Here is a 14463-nt window from a genome sequence, read left to right as displayed (position 1 = left end):
CACACAGATGTATATGGATTTTGATGCCTTCTGATGACCTGCATCAACTAACACACGGGCCAAAATGGCTCCCCCGGTGTGTTCACCCGCGAGCCATCATCATCCTTGCCTTCTCACCCACAGCATTAGAAATCTGAGCTGGTATACACATCACTCCTAATAATTCTTCATTTCACAGCGATATCATCATTGATAATACAAAGCACACTCCACTCTCTCGGATATAAATTATCCATCTTCCAGTACCAATAACACCCAAGTTTTGGACTGGATTCTGCCAAGGTATACATGTATGTCCAGATAAGTACATAGGCTTTTGTATTCTACGCATGTACATGGAGTAAAATCACTACAGCTTCTTTAATATCACTTAATTCTCGCGAAAACAGTGACTATATCGCATGAACCTCCATTTTTTCTACTGCCTGTCACGTCAAGTAGAGCAACTTAAATTGAACAGGAAAATGATGACCGGCAAAATACGTGTTCAAAGAAGAGAATAGGATTAGGTCATACCATATTATGGTACGACGCCTTCTCATCATCAATTTGAGCTTTGGAGCACTGAACTAAGGAATCCACAATCATGATTATCTTCTTCTCCAGCTCAGGCCTATTAGCACCAATCAACTTATCCAACTGCTGCCCATCTTTCAGGAATAAGAATGTTGGAGTTGCACGTATATCCCATGACGAACTAAATTCCTGAAACATGTACAGCCCATGCTTAAAAGTATACCGTAAGCCAAATATGGTCGGCCCAGAACTTCTCTAATGTTGATCCACAAACTTTAAAAACTGATTTTGAAAACCCTACTACCCAAACGAACAATGAAAAAACTAATTTGCTTTTTCGATACAAGATGTGGGGTAAACTGTTTCACTTTTATTCCATCGCTACTTGGTTATATGCGAAAGATAATTGAAAGAAAAAAATACTTGATGCCTTGAATAAGAGATACTTCGGCGAATGTCTTCAAGCAAGCTCAAGGATGACGTGCACATACAAATATAGAGAAGGGATGACGACGAATTAACAAGCAGGAACTAGGATAAGTAAACTCAGACAAGCACAAAACTATTGGTCTTTCAAGGAAAAGTCATCCTAAACAATAGTAAGTGCATAATTGACATAAAAAATTGCAATGGACAAGATTGAGATAATGTCGATCTTACCATTAATTCATCAACATCTATTGTCAAAAACATCAGTGAAGGATACTTCTGAGACAGCTCCTTATAAAGAGGTGCTATCATTCTGCATGGGCCACACCAAGATGCACTGAAATTTGCTACAACCTGTAGGAATAGAAATCAAAGTTCATGCCAGTTTGTCCAATTATAGAATAAGGACATATATCTACCTGATGCTAAATGTGTATGCATTAGAAAACATATCTGAGTGAATGCAAGATTATTGGTCTCAACAAGTTACTAACACTTTCATTATTTTTCTTGACCACTCTCAACATGTAAGTGAGATGATCACAATTCCATAGTTACTTTTGAAAGTACTGATATATATAATTTTGAATATAACATTCTGTACATAAAAGCACCTATTTGAAAAACAGTATGAAGGTGAGAGCAATTCGAGTTGATCTCAAAGTTACATTGAATGCTTGTGTAAGTAAATTATGTGACTATGTAAGTAAATTCTATAACAATATTTGGTGTGATGAGTGTCCAAATGTAAGTGAGGTTGTCTTAGTTCACTTACGATCTTGCCATCCTTGTTTGCTTCCAAAATCTTTTGATCCCAGCTCTCTTTGCTAGTAATTACATGCACATTTCCACCTCTGAAGTCTATCTCCTCTTCAAGATCACTACCTGCCCCTTTCTGAAGGAAATGGAAAGACAGCATAGAAGGTCACCAAATAGTCACTGACTAAAGGTTGGAAATGATGGAGAAATATAAATTAATCTGATATCAGATGTTATGACAAAGATATTCATAAATCCATCAGGTTTCTACACAATAAGGTGAAATAATAGAACCATTTAAGTTTATTTAGAAAAGGCAGGAGATTCCTCTAGTTCTCAACAGATAGCGTATGAACTTTCAATCTCTAGCAATGCCGAATCCAGACAATATGAGTGGGAGATGTAATCATGAAAGTGCACAAATATTTTCCTAAAAAATGTGTAACCATATATGTGTTTGATAAAGCTCATGATCAGAGATTTTATAGCTGCAATTTAGCTACTCAAAACATTATTGCTAATACAAATAAATTCTCCATTAACCACAAGACCCACCCTTTTCCTAATTTCACTAACACACGCAATCCATGCTTGGATGCATGCATAAACTTTGTTAGTTTTTGAGAGACAGCATATCTGGAAAAGCACAAATAAGTAGAAAATAAAGCCAAAAAAAAAAGCTTTCAAAATTGGTAAATTAAAAAGGAAAGCATGAAATCCAAGCACCAGCAATAACAAGCAACAAATTATAATTTGCTTAAACCACAAATTCTAAACAGTCATCATGAGCTCATGTCATCCATTGGTAACTTCTCACTTTTCCTGAACAGTTCCCCATGAGTTAAGAGTTGGAGTCCAAATAGCAAGATAACCAGCTTCCGCTGTGAAAACAGAAATCAAAGCAAAGACATATTAATAAAAGCTATATTCATGAACCAAAAAGTATAATCAGATCCAAAGAAACTAAATTCTAATCAAAAGTAAGTCATGTCCAAAAATATGGGTAAGGAATCAAATTGCAAATAATGATGATATTTTAATTGGAAGCTCAGTAAAATAACTACGAGCAGTATACCGGAGATTTGAGCTCGTTCGACGATGACACCCATGTTAAAAGAGATAAAACCTAAATAAATGTTACCAAAATAGATCCAACTAATATTACCAGAGGAGGATTCACTTAAAAAAGTGTTGAATCATTTACTCGAACGCATTATAGCATCGATATTAATACATTCATCTTTAAATTCTCATGGATATATAATTTTTGCCTTGAAGGTGCTCATATGCATACAAAAAGAAAGGGTCTTCCAAGGAGCACATACCCAAGAACATTCTCCTCCAACATGAACGGACAAAATACCCTGGATTCTCTATTCCAAGGCGTTGTATCTATGAGGTGCCTCTTATACCAAGACCTATTTGAAGACTGTTCAACATATATTTCTTCCCATTTAAATTTCGTTTATTCATAAGTGAAAGGTGGCTGCTTTGCTTTCTCTCCTCACTAGCAAATCCTCAGCTCTACAAAATAGGCACCTAAAGCTTCCGACTGAATCCGAATCGCTCTTGATCTCCAGCTATTTGACTTCGACACCCGACCGGCGAACCCATGAAAGCTTGTGGTCTCATGGAACCTTGAAGTGGGCTATCGGAGCCGAAACTACGCACGCAAACCACCCAATTCCCTAATAGTTTCCAGAATCATACACTGACAGAAAATCTTTGAGCGCCTTCGTGAGATTTGCTCCGTTTGTTGGTCGAACAAAAGATGATGAGCAAAGCATGAACTCGCAAAGAACTTCCCATCCATGATGCAGCCAGACCGACAGACGCAATTATTGGACATAAAATATGGATTCAGAGTCGGCAATCAATGCCAAGAATGGGCAGATTTAAACGGGAAGCAAGGTGAGGTCCTCCTCGTATGGCGACAAAACCAGAGTTCGCGGGACGAATTGGAGCCACAGGAACTCACCTGAAAAGATCCGTTCCAAGTTGTCGAATCGTGCCCTGGACGAGAATCACCGGTAGCCGCCGACGGGAACCGCGATGATTTGGTGGCCGCCGACTTCCCCCAATGGGTCGATCGGATTTAAGAAGACGACTCCTGGTCTACGGTGGGTCTTCCTTTTATCGCGATGGACCGGGCCGAACCCAATCCGATCTTACTAGATGGACCGGGCCACAAGCGATGGGTCTTCTTTTGATCGCGATGCGATGGAACGAGATGGACCGAGCCGCCTATTAAACATGACACGTGTCGTGAGCTTGGAGATGCCACGTACAGGTCATTGTCACAGTTCTTCTGAATTATTATGCTAATAAATAATTAAAATAGAAGCAAAGCCTCTTTTTTTTTCCCGTAGACAAAAGGAGATGTTTGATTGACCATATTTCATCGCAAAGCTTCATGCTGAAGACCATAATTTTGAATTAGCTGGTGAGAAGGAACATGCATGTCCTTTATTTTGCTGGACCACCACGCTGAATGGTTTCTGCAAGATGGGATAATGCAAGCTAAAAAGCAGCTTTATTTCATGCTCCAATTCCCTTGTCCGAGTTCCTTTCGAAAGATTATCCCAAGAAATGTTCCTTTTGGAACTTTGGCTACCTGTGTTTTGTCTTCAATGATCAGAAAGATTCAGGTCTTGTCTGCTAGCCTTGAAGTCATTTTCCAACAGAAAGAACACTAGAGCGAACTATTTCCGATAGTTATGCTTTTTTTTGTTTTTGGTATAGATATTCATTTCATAGGACGACATTAACACTGCTGATCTTACTTACAACGAGTCGCAGATAACAACACTCTCGATGCAGAGATAGTTTCTGTACTATCCTTGTCGTTTCGATCCAACTCAGTGCAGGAAATCGAACAGGACAACAGTTTCTGCTCCCGCTAGTGGCAAAGAAGAAGCTTCTAAGACCATCGCACCGAAGATAGAGACTTCCTGCGCTGACCTGGTCCCTCCAGGACCACCAAGGAGTATGGGCTGGTTCTTCTTCTCCTGCACTGAGATCTTTAGAGCTCCACCGACTTGGACCATGTGTGCTTCCTTTTCCGCTTTCCACGGGCAAAGGACATGGTGGAGGCGGAGGACGAGGTGGATCCGACCGCACAACAACGCAGCTCGGTGGTCCGTCGGCAAATGGGTGAGACACTTCTTTCCGCCACTTGAAGACTTGGGTGAGGACCCTCGGCGAATCCGATGCCATGATTGAGCAAAACATACTAGGATGATCCGAACCCGTTAATCCCAGTCCAATCATATTTTAGGGCACGTGGATTGCCACGCATGCACGCCGATCAGACGGCTCCGCGTGGATCATGGAGCGATGGCTTTCGGACCACTCGCGGAGACGGCTGATCACGTCGAGGAGTGGAAAAATCCACGCCGAGGGGGCGCTTCAGTCATTTCCACAGCAGACAGACGTGGGGCCGTTTTGCTTCGCACTCACCCGCCGCGTGACCTCCGATCTCAATCGACGGTGAGAATGTACGCCACGCCTGCCGCGCCCCGCCAGCCACAGCCCGACAAACTCTTCAAATATGCCGCGGAAGATATTATCGCCGTACACGACGACGGCCCCTCTTTGTAAAAAAGAAAAGAAACAGAGGAGTTATATATATATATATATATATATATATATATCTGACCTTTCCACGGCCAGCCGTGGAATTGAAGGAAAGCTGGCCGTCACTCCCTCGTGCCTCTCACTCCACAACATTAATGGGAACAGCGCTCCTTAATCTGTAAATTCTGTATACCCCTCCCCACTATTTTTTTTTCCTTTTTTTTTCTCTCTCCTTTTGAAACCTTAGAAATATAAACAATATAGAAAAAAAAGGTGAAAAATTCGGAACACACTAGCTGAAGTACTCGCTCGCTACAACACAGCACTCGTCTTGGCTGGAGAAGAAGAAAACGACTCTAAGGTGACCACTTCGAGCATGAAATCGTCGGCGTCGAACTCGGAGAACCCGTCGCCCGCCGCCTCAACGCATGGCCGATGCGGCAGATAGAAATCGGTTATGTAGAGCGGCGGGTCGACGCGTAGCCCGAAGGCGTCGACCTCGCCGTAGCCGAGGAAGTCGAAGGGCGTCTGGTCCGCGTTGTTACGGAGGACGGAGGTCGGGGAGGGGAAGGGGTTGTCGGAGACGTCGTCTCTAGCGCAAGACGATTCGCTGCTGTCGACGGTGACCGTCTTCGTCACGGGGAAGTTGGTTACGGCCTTGGCGCCCTTGAGCTTCATGGCGGCGGCGTCGTACACGGCGGCCGCCTCCTCCGCGGTGTCGAAGGTCCCGAGCCAGACCCTCTTCCGCAGGGTCGGGTCCCGGATCTCCGCAGCCCACCGGCCCCACGGCCGCCGCCGGACGCCTCGGAACCTTTTCCAGCCGCACGGATCTGTCGCCGCAGCGGGTGGCCGCTCGGGCGGCGCCCGACGCGGGCCGGCCTCGATCCCAATCTCCTGGACGTGCCGCTTAACGCGGCGACAGGTGGGCCCGGCATCCTCTTCGTCGTCGCTAGAAGAGGAGTCAGTAGCGTCAACGTCGGTGCAGTGGATGCGCACGACCCTCCTCCGCCGGCTGCTCGCCGCAGCGGGTGCGGTCTTCCTGGAGCTGGCGACGTGCTCGGAGAACTTCAACGGGGCGTCCAAGGCCGCGGCGCCGCGGTTCCCGCGAACGACGGCTGTCGGATTCATCGCGAGGAGCGACGGATCTGGCGGCCGGAGACAGTCCGCTGTTTCATCAACCACGAAAAAGGTAAAGGACAGATCCCCTTTTACTTCACCCTCCCGATTTGAAGGAATCAGAAGCGAGTTCCTCTCCTATTTCTGGATCACAGATGACAAACCCTTTCCGACAATCGAGAGAGGTTTTAGCGAGGGTTTAGGGCGGAGATCAGAGGAGAGAGAAAGAGAGAGAAGCGAGAGAGGAAGCGAAGAAAATATTAATGGGAAAAAAAAATAATAGTAAAAAAGAAAGCGAGGGAAGATTGGGGGGAAGACGAGAAGCATATATAACGGAGCTTCAACACCCCCTCGTCCTTATCTGTTTATTTCCATAATATCCAAACTACCCTCGTACCGGCTCCTCGTCTCGAAAGTGCCACCGTGCCTCTCTCCAGCTGGCACGTCGCCTGGGTCGAAATCACAATAACGCCCTGGCAAAGAGGCGTGGATCAGCACGAATCTTGAGGTGCCTGGCACAATCCGAATCCGATTCGATAAGATCCAAATTGGCGAGGTCCGATTCAATTTCGATCCGGTCAAACACCGGCGAAGTTGACCATAACATCTCACCTGCTCACCACCTGCCTTTCACATATAATACATATGAATCAAGTGACGAGTCGTATATTTTATTTCTCTTCGTTCACAGGTCGGACAGATTATGGACTCTGAGCAAATCTCGTACGTCATATCAGATTCGGCAACCATTGACGCATGCGGAAGAACACGTCTGCGTCTTGCTACAGGTTAATTCTGGGGTTAAACTGATCGAACCTCATCAACTCAGGTTAACTTTACTTTCTATTCTGCTGCCTTCTCTCTCTCTCTCTCTCTCTCTCTCTCTCTCTCTCTCTCTGTCAGATGGCTGCAGGTTCATGTTCTGTGACATCAGAATGTCTTCTCAGCTCAACACAAGTTCCATCAGACATCCTTGGGGACTGGGACATTCGGTGCTGACCGTGCGAGCCAAAGCTGGAGATCGTTCTTCGTTTGTAGATTTCGTGTGTATTCTAGCAAGAATAGTATGCAGATGAAAGGCTAAGAGTATTATTACCTCCTACAAAATTGGGAGAAAGTGACTCACACGAAGGTATGTTCTTCGAAGCTTCTGTCTGTTCATTAGCTAACCCCAATATTGCCTCATGCCACATGAGTTTTAGTTTTGATTTGGAATCCTAAATAGATGTGCTTGCATAAATGAAACAATTAAGATTGCCTGTAGGCCTGGCTATGAATGTCAAAGTGTTGTCAGCACCAAGATCAAAGTACAAGAATATCGAAGCTGGTCGATCTTGGTCTTCGAGGAATTGTTAATGATGGATTCCTTGACGCTGGACATACTTGAGGCTCAAGATAAAGACGATGAATCAATTGACTATGATGGTTCCCGGACACACAGACCTGCTGATTGCAGACACCACAAGGCCAAGCAGATGAAATGATGAAAGCGATCTCCAATGGGTCGCAATTGGCTTAGGTTTATTTGAGGGTTGTGTCAAGCTGATAAGCTAATGTGGTTGTCATTCCTACATGCGGATATATGTATGTATGTATGTATGTATGTATGAAATATTATTAATTAATGAAGAATAGTCGAATCTGTTGTGTTGATTAAATATTTTTAGGTAATTATTTGCTCGAGCATCCAAGTAATCGAAGATAATAATATCAAGAAAAGAAGAGATCATATGCAATTATATTTTTTTTTATCAAATAGTAATAATAATGTATTATTAGTCTAAGATCAAATCAAATAAAAGAAAGAAAAACTATATTGAACTTTAAAAAAAAAAGAAAAATACTTATAGATACTGAACTATTCTTGGACTTGAACTATTTATGCCTAAACACTTAGACTTGGATAGATCTATACATATAGATGCCATCTATTTATAGATGTGAATTGATAATTTAAACCAAAAAAATCTTATCTTTACAATTCTATCTATGAAATAAATGATTCAAAAAATATATTTTAAATCTTAATAATCATTTTATATGACAAACAGCATCATTGAGTCTTCGGTAGCGAAAAGAAAAAGTTTATGGACAAGAGGATCACTTCTTCCTGCTGTAAAGTGAACTCAGAGAGCTCGTCTCGAAGGGATTGGGATCCCCAGAGCTAGCTAGCATCCCGGCCATGGCCCCGTGTAGTTGCATAAGATGGATCCGCTCTCAGCTTTGACTGCCAGAACGAGAGATCGTATATGGAGGTGCATTCTGGCGGTGCTGCCGCGGTCACAGGAGAAGCCAAGGTTGCATTGCCACCGACCCTTTGCTCCGAACTCGCTGCCAAGCTTCCCTCCGGGATTCCTGCTGTGCCCAACACAGTGAACCGCCTGAGAAGCTCATCGGTCTCCAGCTCGCAGATCGGGCCTTTCATCACTCGGTCATCCTCATAGTTGGTGCTGGAACTCGGTCCGGCTTCTCCGGTCGCAGAAGAACTTGCATGAAGGTCATGCCCTCGCACCCAACACTGCTGCAGCCTCATCTGTGCCGCCATCTTCGCCTTCGGGCCTGCATCTCTCACGAAGCGTAGCAAGCTCTCTCTGTAACTCGGTCCGCTGTTGTTCTGCGGATACGTATTTGGCGGTGAGAAGTCAGAATGTGGCATGCAAAGGTAACCAAAGAGTGAACGGTAGTTAATGGCTTTACGTAGACAAGCTGTATTGGCTTCTCCAAAGCCATTGAAACTATTGCCTCGCTCGAATGGTTCCAAGGCCTATATGTGTCCCTCCGCTGCACTCCGCTCGACTCGGACCAATCTGCAAAGCGTTGTGAGAATCAGATTGCAGGATACGAAAGCTCAAACTCATATCATCTCAAATAATGGACTGTAATCTTACCATCGTCGCTCGGAGAAGCTACCTCTGTAGGTTTTTCCTGCAAATCCCAAACCAGTTAGAAAAGCTTGGAAGAAGATGATTTATCTCACAGACTTGTCTAACCTTCTTCTTTCTTCCTCGTTTCCTCGTACTTGTTTGTGCAGCATTGGAAGGTTGCAAAGCATCGGTCGCCGACGCTGCAGCATTTGCCGCCTTCTGCTCTTCTAGGGCTTGCAATCTTGCGCTTCTCCTTTGCCCTCCTTCGGGCAACACCACATGTTTCTTTCTCCTTGAAGAAGAAAATGGCACCGAAATAGTTATGACCATAACATTTCATGAAAGTTACTTGCGTACATAAATTATGATCCATCATCTTCTTTACGACGATCGACTCACGAACAAGAAGATAATGATTCACCAAAACATAATCCAAAAGCTCATACAGATCTTGAAGAAAGGGTAAGATCTACTGTTCCATAAGGAAAACACCTGAGAGAGAGAGAGAGGGAGAAGGCGATACCTCAGAAACACCATCTTCGAACTTCCTGTGCATGCAACTCAGAATCTCGTAACTCAACAGCGATGAAGCATTGGAGACTGATATATAGCAAAGCATGTTGAAATTGTAAGACAAGGGGGGGTGCATCGACAAGAGCAAGGTAGGGGATAGGAGAGGATGAAATGTGGTTATTAAATGCGAGAAACACTTGGGAAAGTAATATTCTACGTAGATATTTAGCTTGTTTTGTGTACATAATAAATACACTAATATGCGACAAATTTAATGTATTCTAATTGTAGTAGTGAAAAAGGATAGCATTCAAAATTAGTTTCCATTCAAAGCCTGTAGTCTTGTTTTTATGATGGAAATAGCTCATACTCATTTTAAAGCGCATTCAATGAAATCAATAGTAGGCAGGCATGGTTGTTTTTATCCATGCATCAAAATGATCATATTGCTAAGTATGACATGCATTCTCAAGTTCTTTTCTTTATATATTGTTCCAATGGATTCTTGGTTTTATTGAAAGAAAATATCATTTTTAGGGAAAATTAAGGAGCTGAAGAGTGGTAATTAACCTTCGATATCTTTGATTATGTGTCTGTCTGTATTGGTAATCAGACACATTTTGGTTTGTGTGGAACACAAGGATTGACATTTTGGTCAGACCCAACAATGGAAGCCTGCATCACTAAGCACCATTTAGTACCCATTCATGTGTCTTCTTCCTCTTTGGCTTTTCCAGATTTAACTGGCGGACACACACAAAGAATCATGTAATTGTTGACAATACATTCATGTAATTGTCCAGCATTTACATATTGCCTTGCATGTCAACCATCCATATTTGACTTGGTTTGACAGTGGTAAAAATGGAAGCACAGAAGGAGAAGCATGAAGGCAAAGTCAATATCTCTCTTTTTCTGACATTAAACTGCAAAACACTTTGTTGGATTCCACAAGAATATAAAGTTGCTAAAAAGACCACTTCTTTGTGACAACTGAAAGCTTGCTCCCATTATGTTTTCTTGGTTAGTTTCTTGTGCTAGTGATTTAAGTAGTCAATCAGCATCTTCTGTTCTCTTTAATTTCTCCACTTCCTGTGATTAATTGTCACTTGATCTCTTCTCCAAACCATATCACAGTATGAGGAAGATGTCCACTGGTAAGTGAAGGTTATGCAAGTAATTGAAAGCTGGGGGGGAGTTCCATGGCAGAGGAATTATATGAACACCTAAAACAAAGAATACTCATGCTAACCACAAGGACAGACTCCAAACTCAGAAATTTCAGATTAAATTCACTGCTACATGCATGAAACCAGCAATTTTGTTTTGGGAACAAAATGTTAGATCTATGACATGCTTTTGCAGGAGCTTGGTGGCAAGAAGGGTTCCCACCATCCAAACTCATATTTTGGATATGGCGCAGTCCACTTTTCAGGCCTTTCGAATTCAAGATCAATGGGGTTGTAAGCCAAAGCTTCCTCTAGAGCGTCGGCTTCAAAGCTTTCTGCTAAAACCCTGTCCAGTCTCAGCTTCATGAACCTGTGAAAACCATGGGAAGCAACTTTAAGATGAGGAAATCTGATAGCGAATGTGAATTCTTTTCTAGGTTCCAGCTATTAACCCAACATCAATTTCAATTTCAGACGAGATGGATTCAGATTGAGCATTTTCGTTCGTAGTCTAAACTCATGCAACCAAGCAAAAGAACTCTAGATATTTGTAGTAGTCCAGATGAAGTTGGAAATGTTTCTCCGACATAACATATACGATAAAAGAACATATATATGAAACAACTGAGTAAACACTTTCCTGTGCAGGTTAAATTCAAATAGCAAGTAAAATAGCAACATATTCTTGCGGGTGGGAACATATAGTTAATCCGATCAGGCTTCTTTCCAATCACTACAAAGTAAACAATCTTGAGAATACAGTAGACCAAGCCCCCGACTACATGTTCAATTAAGATCTCATGTAAGAAAACATTGTTAACATCTAGTTGGCGTATGTGCCAGCCTTGAGTGAACATGTAAAATAGCAAGATATTCTTGCAGGTGGGAACATGTAGTTAATCCGATCAGGCTTCTTTTCAATCCCTATGAAGTAAACAATCTTGAGAATACAGTAGACCAAGCCCCCGACTACATGTGTTTTCCTGAAACTTTGAACACCTTAATTCATTTGTACTTATGGTTTATCCCTCTGTAAAGTAATACAGTATCAAGATGAAGTCCTAATCTTTCGATCAAGAATTTCTTTTCTCGGTGTTGTGCCAGTTAGTTCCACAGTTAATATAATAAAAGGCTCACACAGATTACATGCCAATACAAGAAACCAGAGAGCATGAGTAGCTGTTTTATAAACCACAGTGCTTGCCTTCTTTATATCATAACCATTCCTGAATGCTCCTTACATCATTGTCAGAAAGTCGCAAAACTACTGTGCTTAGTCTGGTGGTTTGTGATTTCCTAAAATAATCTACCAAATCAGATACGATTACTCAGGTGATTATAAGCCACATTGACTGCCTATCTACCTGGTTCATCTTGTGGGGTAGTCTTGACTGCTATCAGTATAATTATTTGAGAGTCAGAACCTACATAACCTATGATTTTTCTTTGCTTCGCAATTATGACACTTAAACAAGTAATGGGTACTATCGGACTTCGGAAAGACACAGAAATTAAACAAAGAGAAGTTCTTTGCTTTGCAATTATGACACTTAAACAAGTAATGGGCACTATCAGAGTTCAGCAAGATACAGAAACTAAACAAAGAGAAGTAGATTCAAATATAATAAAGTTCATAAGTGAACCTTGTGACAGTCATACATTGTCCTTAGGTAGGTGTAAGCTATATTTCTTGCATCTGGAATTCATAATCAGATTTGTCTGCAAAAAAAAAAAGAAAGAAGAACAAAGAACAAGAACTTTCGACAAAAAAGTTGCGCCCAAAGTTGGATGGATGCCTTTTGTTCATATCATACTTTTTGGCCTTCATTTCCAAGTTTAGATTCGACTTTCTACCGGAGAGCACCAGCATGACCCCCCCATCCACTCTCTCTCATTACCAACTCTCAAAATGAACAGCTTACAAAACAAAATAGTGTTCCTTCTTCCTTTTTACATGGCAAGCATTTAAGAACAATAATCATGCAAACAAAGAAAATAATTGAAATGAGCAATGGCTAATATAAAGTAACTAGTGAGGAGAATTACGTCATCCAAGGTCCATCTGTGGAGACAAGAGCCACAGCAGGTCTATTTAATCGCTTGACGATGCCGGGGAACCTGTCCAAGAACTTGGGCTCAACAACAAGCCAGAAGTCCTGCTCTCTGTTCCGCTCCTCAAAGTTTCGGCGCCGCTCATACAGTAGCTCCTTGAAGTGTTCCTCCTCATCCAGCATGAATTTTGCATTGGCCACCACAAAGTGGTACCTCCTTGGTTTTTCCTACAGTTTTAAGCGACTCATATCAGAAGATCCTCAAAAGAACAGCTACATTAACTGAGGCTTAACTAATCATTGACACTCTTGCAAAGGGTAGCTCAGCTTGAGAATACATGCACTTGTTATGATGGACTTGTTCATCTATCCTAATCTGACACAGAAGTCTTATCTTCTGAATAACTAATACTAAGAGAGGAGACTTCTTATCATTGCAGAACTGAAAGAAAAAAAGGATCTGAAATGTGTCAGCTGTGTGCATCGGATCCTTCAGAAAAAGAATTCAGCTTCGTCAATAAACGTTTCGTTCACTAATCTAGGCAGAAAGAAGGGATTTTTAGTGGATAAACGCCAATTCATCCCAATTTCACCAAACCTGTAGCAAATTGCAGTCATGTGCATCAATCTATTCACAAAAGAAACAAGCTGCAAAACCAGACATACAGAGAGAGAGAGAGGGAAAAAGAGGAGGATACCTCTTGGGCGGGCTCCGACGAGCCGAGCTGATCGGAGTCCACGGCTACAGCTCTGACGGCAGGGAGTGACGAAAAGCAGAGCTTTTCATGGAGGTTGCGGGTTTTGTGGTGGGAGTTGAGCGGGCGGAGAAGAGAACGCCTCCGAGGGAAAGATAGCACATTGCCTCGGCTTGGCGCAAAGCCGGCGCACGGGCCGAGGGTGAGAGTCGCAGGAGCCACCATGGTCGGCCCGCCTGAGAAAGGAAAACTTAGGAAGGCGAGGAGCAATGGCGACCTTATCTCGAACGATACATGCCTATAAAGATCGTAATGCTATTGGTACCCAACGCCAAGTGGCTGTCCCATCTCACCCTCTCAGTGATGAGTTGGTCGTTCCTCGTCTCGAGGAGTGGCTTGTTTTCTAAATAAATAAATGAATAAATAATGGTAATTTTCATTTTACTATTTTGTTACTGATAATTCTTTATATATATATATATATATATATATATATATATATATATATATATATATATATATATATATATAGTTCTTCTAGAACACCTTCTCCAAATCACACACGCAAACTACCCTTCTATAAAGTGTTTTTGGGGCCCACCGCGTCGGGTGTGGGACAACGTTGGGTGAAAGGACATCGGTGTCTAATTTTATGTGAACTTTCTTTTTATCACGGGGAATCGGGATTGCCGATCCAACGGTACAGATCGCAGGGATCAACAGAGAGCCCATTGTTAAATCTCGTCCGTCAATTCCTCCCCCTTTAAGAGCACCG

At 42.5% G+C, this 14463-nt stretch overlaps 4 protein-coding genes across 4 annotated transcripts; all 4 read right to left on the bottom strand.

Moving 5' to 3' along the window:
* Window positions 1-142: 142 nt before the first annotated feature.
* On the bottom strand, window positions 143-3832 carry LOC135613118 (thioredoxin H4-1-like). The gene is made up of 6 exons (XM_065110125.1): window positions 3683-3832; window positions 2522-2585; window positions 1721-1840; window positions 1177-1299; window positions 517-705; window positions 143-425 (listed from the first exon to the last, which is right to left on the bottom strand). Exons 2-6 carry the CDS (start codon window positions 2540-2542, stop codon window positions 393-395), a joined length of 486 nt encoding a protein of 161 aa, XP_064966197.1. The 5' UTR covers window positions 2543-2585; window positions 3683-3832; the 3' UTR covers window positions 143-392.
* Window positions 3833-4397: 565 nt separating this feature from the next.
* On the bottom strand, window positions 4398-6693 carry LOC135613116 (pathogenesis-related genes transcriptional activator PTI6-like). The gene has a single exon (XM_065110123.1). The coding sequence runs from the start codon at window positions 6406-6408 to the stop codon at window positions 5593-5595; it is 816 nt and encodes a 271-aa protein (XP_064966195.1). The 5' UTR covers window positions 6409-6693; the 3' UTR covers window positions 4398-5592.
* A 1724-nt stretch (window positions 6694-8417) lies between these two features.
* Window positions 8418-9797, bottom strand: LOC108952873 (uncharacterized). Its single transcript, XM_018826224.2, has 5 exons — window positions 9784-9797; window positions 9387-9552; window positions 9285-9321; window positions 9094-9203; window positions 8418-9010 (listed from the first exon to the last, which is right to left on the bottom strand). Exons 1-5 carry the CDS (start codon window positions 9795-9797, stop codon window positions 8561-8563), a joined length of 777 nt encoding a protein of 258 aa, XP_018681769.2. The 3' UTR covers window positions 8418-8560.
* A 1238-nt stretch (window positions 9798-11035) lies between these two features.
* Window positions 11036-13987, bottom strand: LOC135613115 (protein YCF54, chloroplastic-like). Its single transcript, XM_065110122.1, has 3 exons — window positions 13692-13987; window positions 12989-13221; window positions 11036-11312 (listed from the first exon to the last, which is right to left on the bottom strand). Exons 1-3 carry the CDS (start codon window positions 13911-13913, stop codon window positions 11120-11122), a joined length of 648 nt encoding a protein of 215 aa, XP_064966194.1. The 5' UTR covers window positions 13914-13987; the 3' UTR covers window positions 11036-11119.
* Window positions 13988-14463: the final 476 nt, after the last annotated feature.

Source organism: Musa acuminata, chromosome BXJ2-5 (genome assembly GCF_036884655.1).
Source record: "Musa acuminata AAA Group cultivar baxijiao chromosome BXJ2-5, Cavendish_Baxijiao_AAA, whole genome shotgun sequence".
Classification (NCBI taxonomy): Eukaryota; Viridiplantae; Streptophyta; class Magnoliopsida; order Zingiberales; family Musaceae; genus Musa; species Musa acuminata.
Note: the sequence above shows the minus strand (reverse complement) of the source record. Positions and strands in the feature narration are given on the sequence as shown.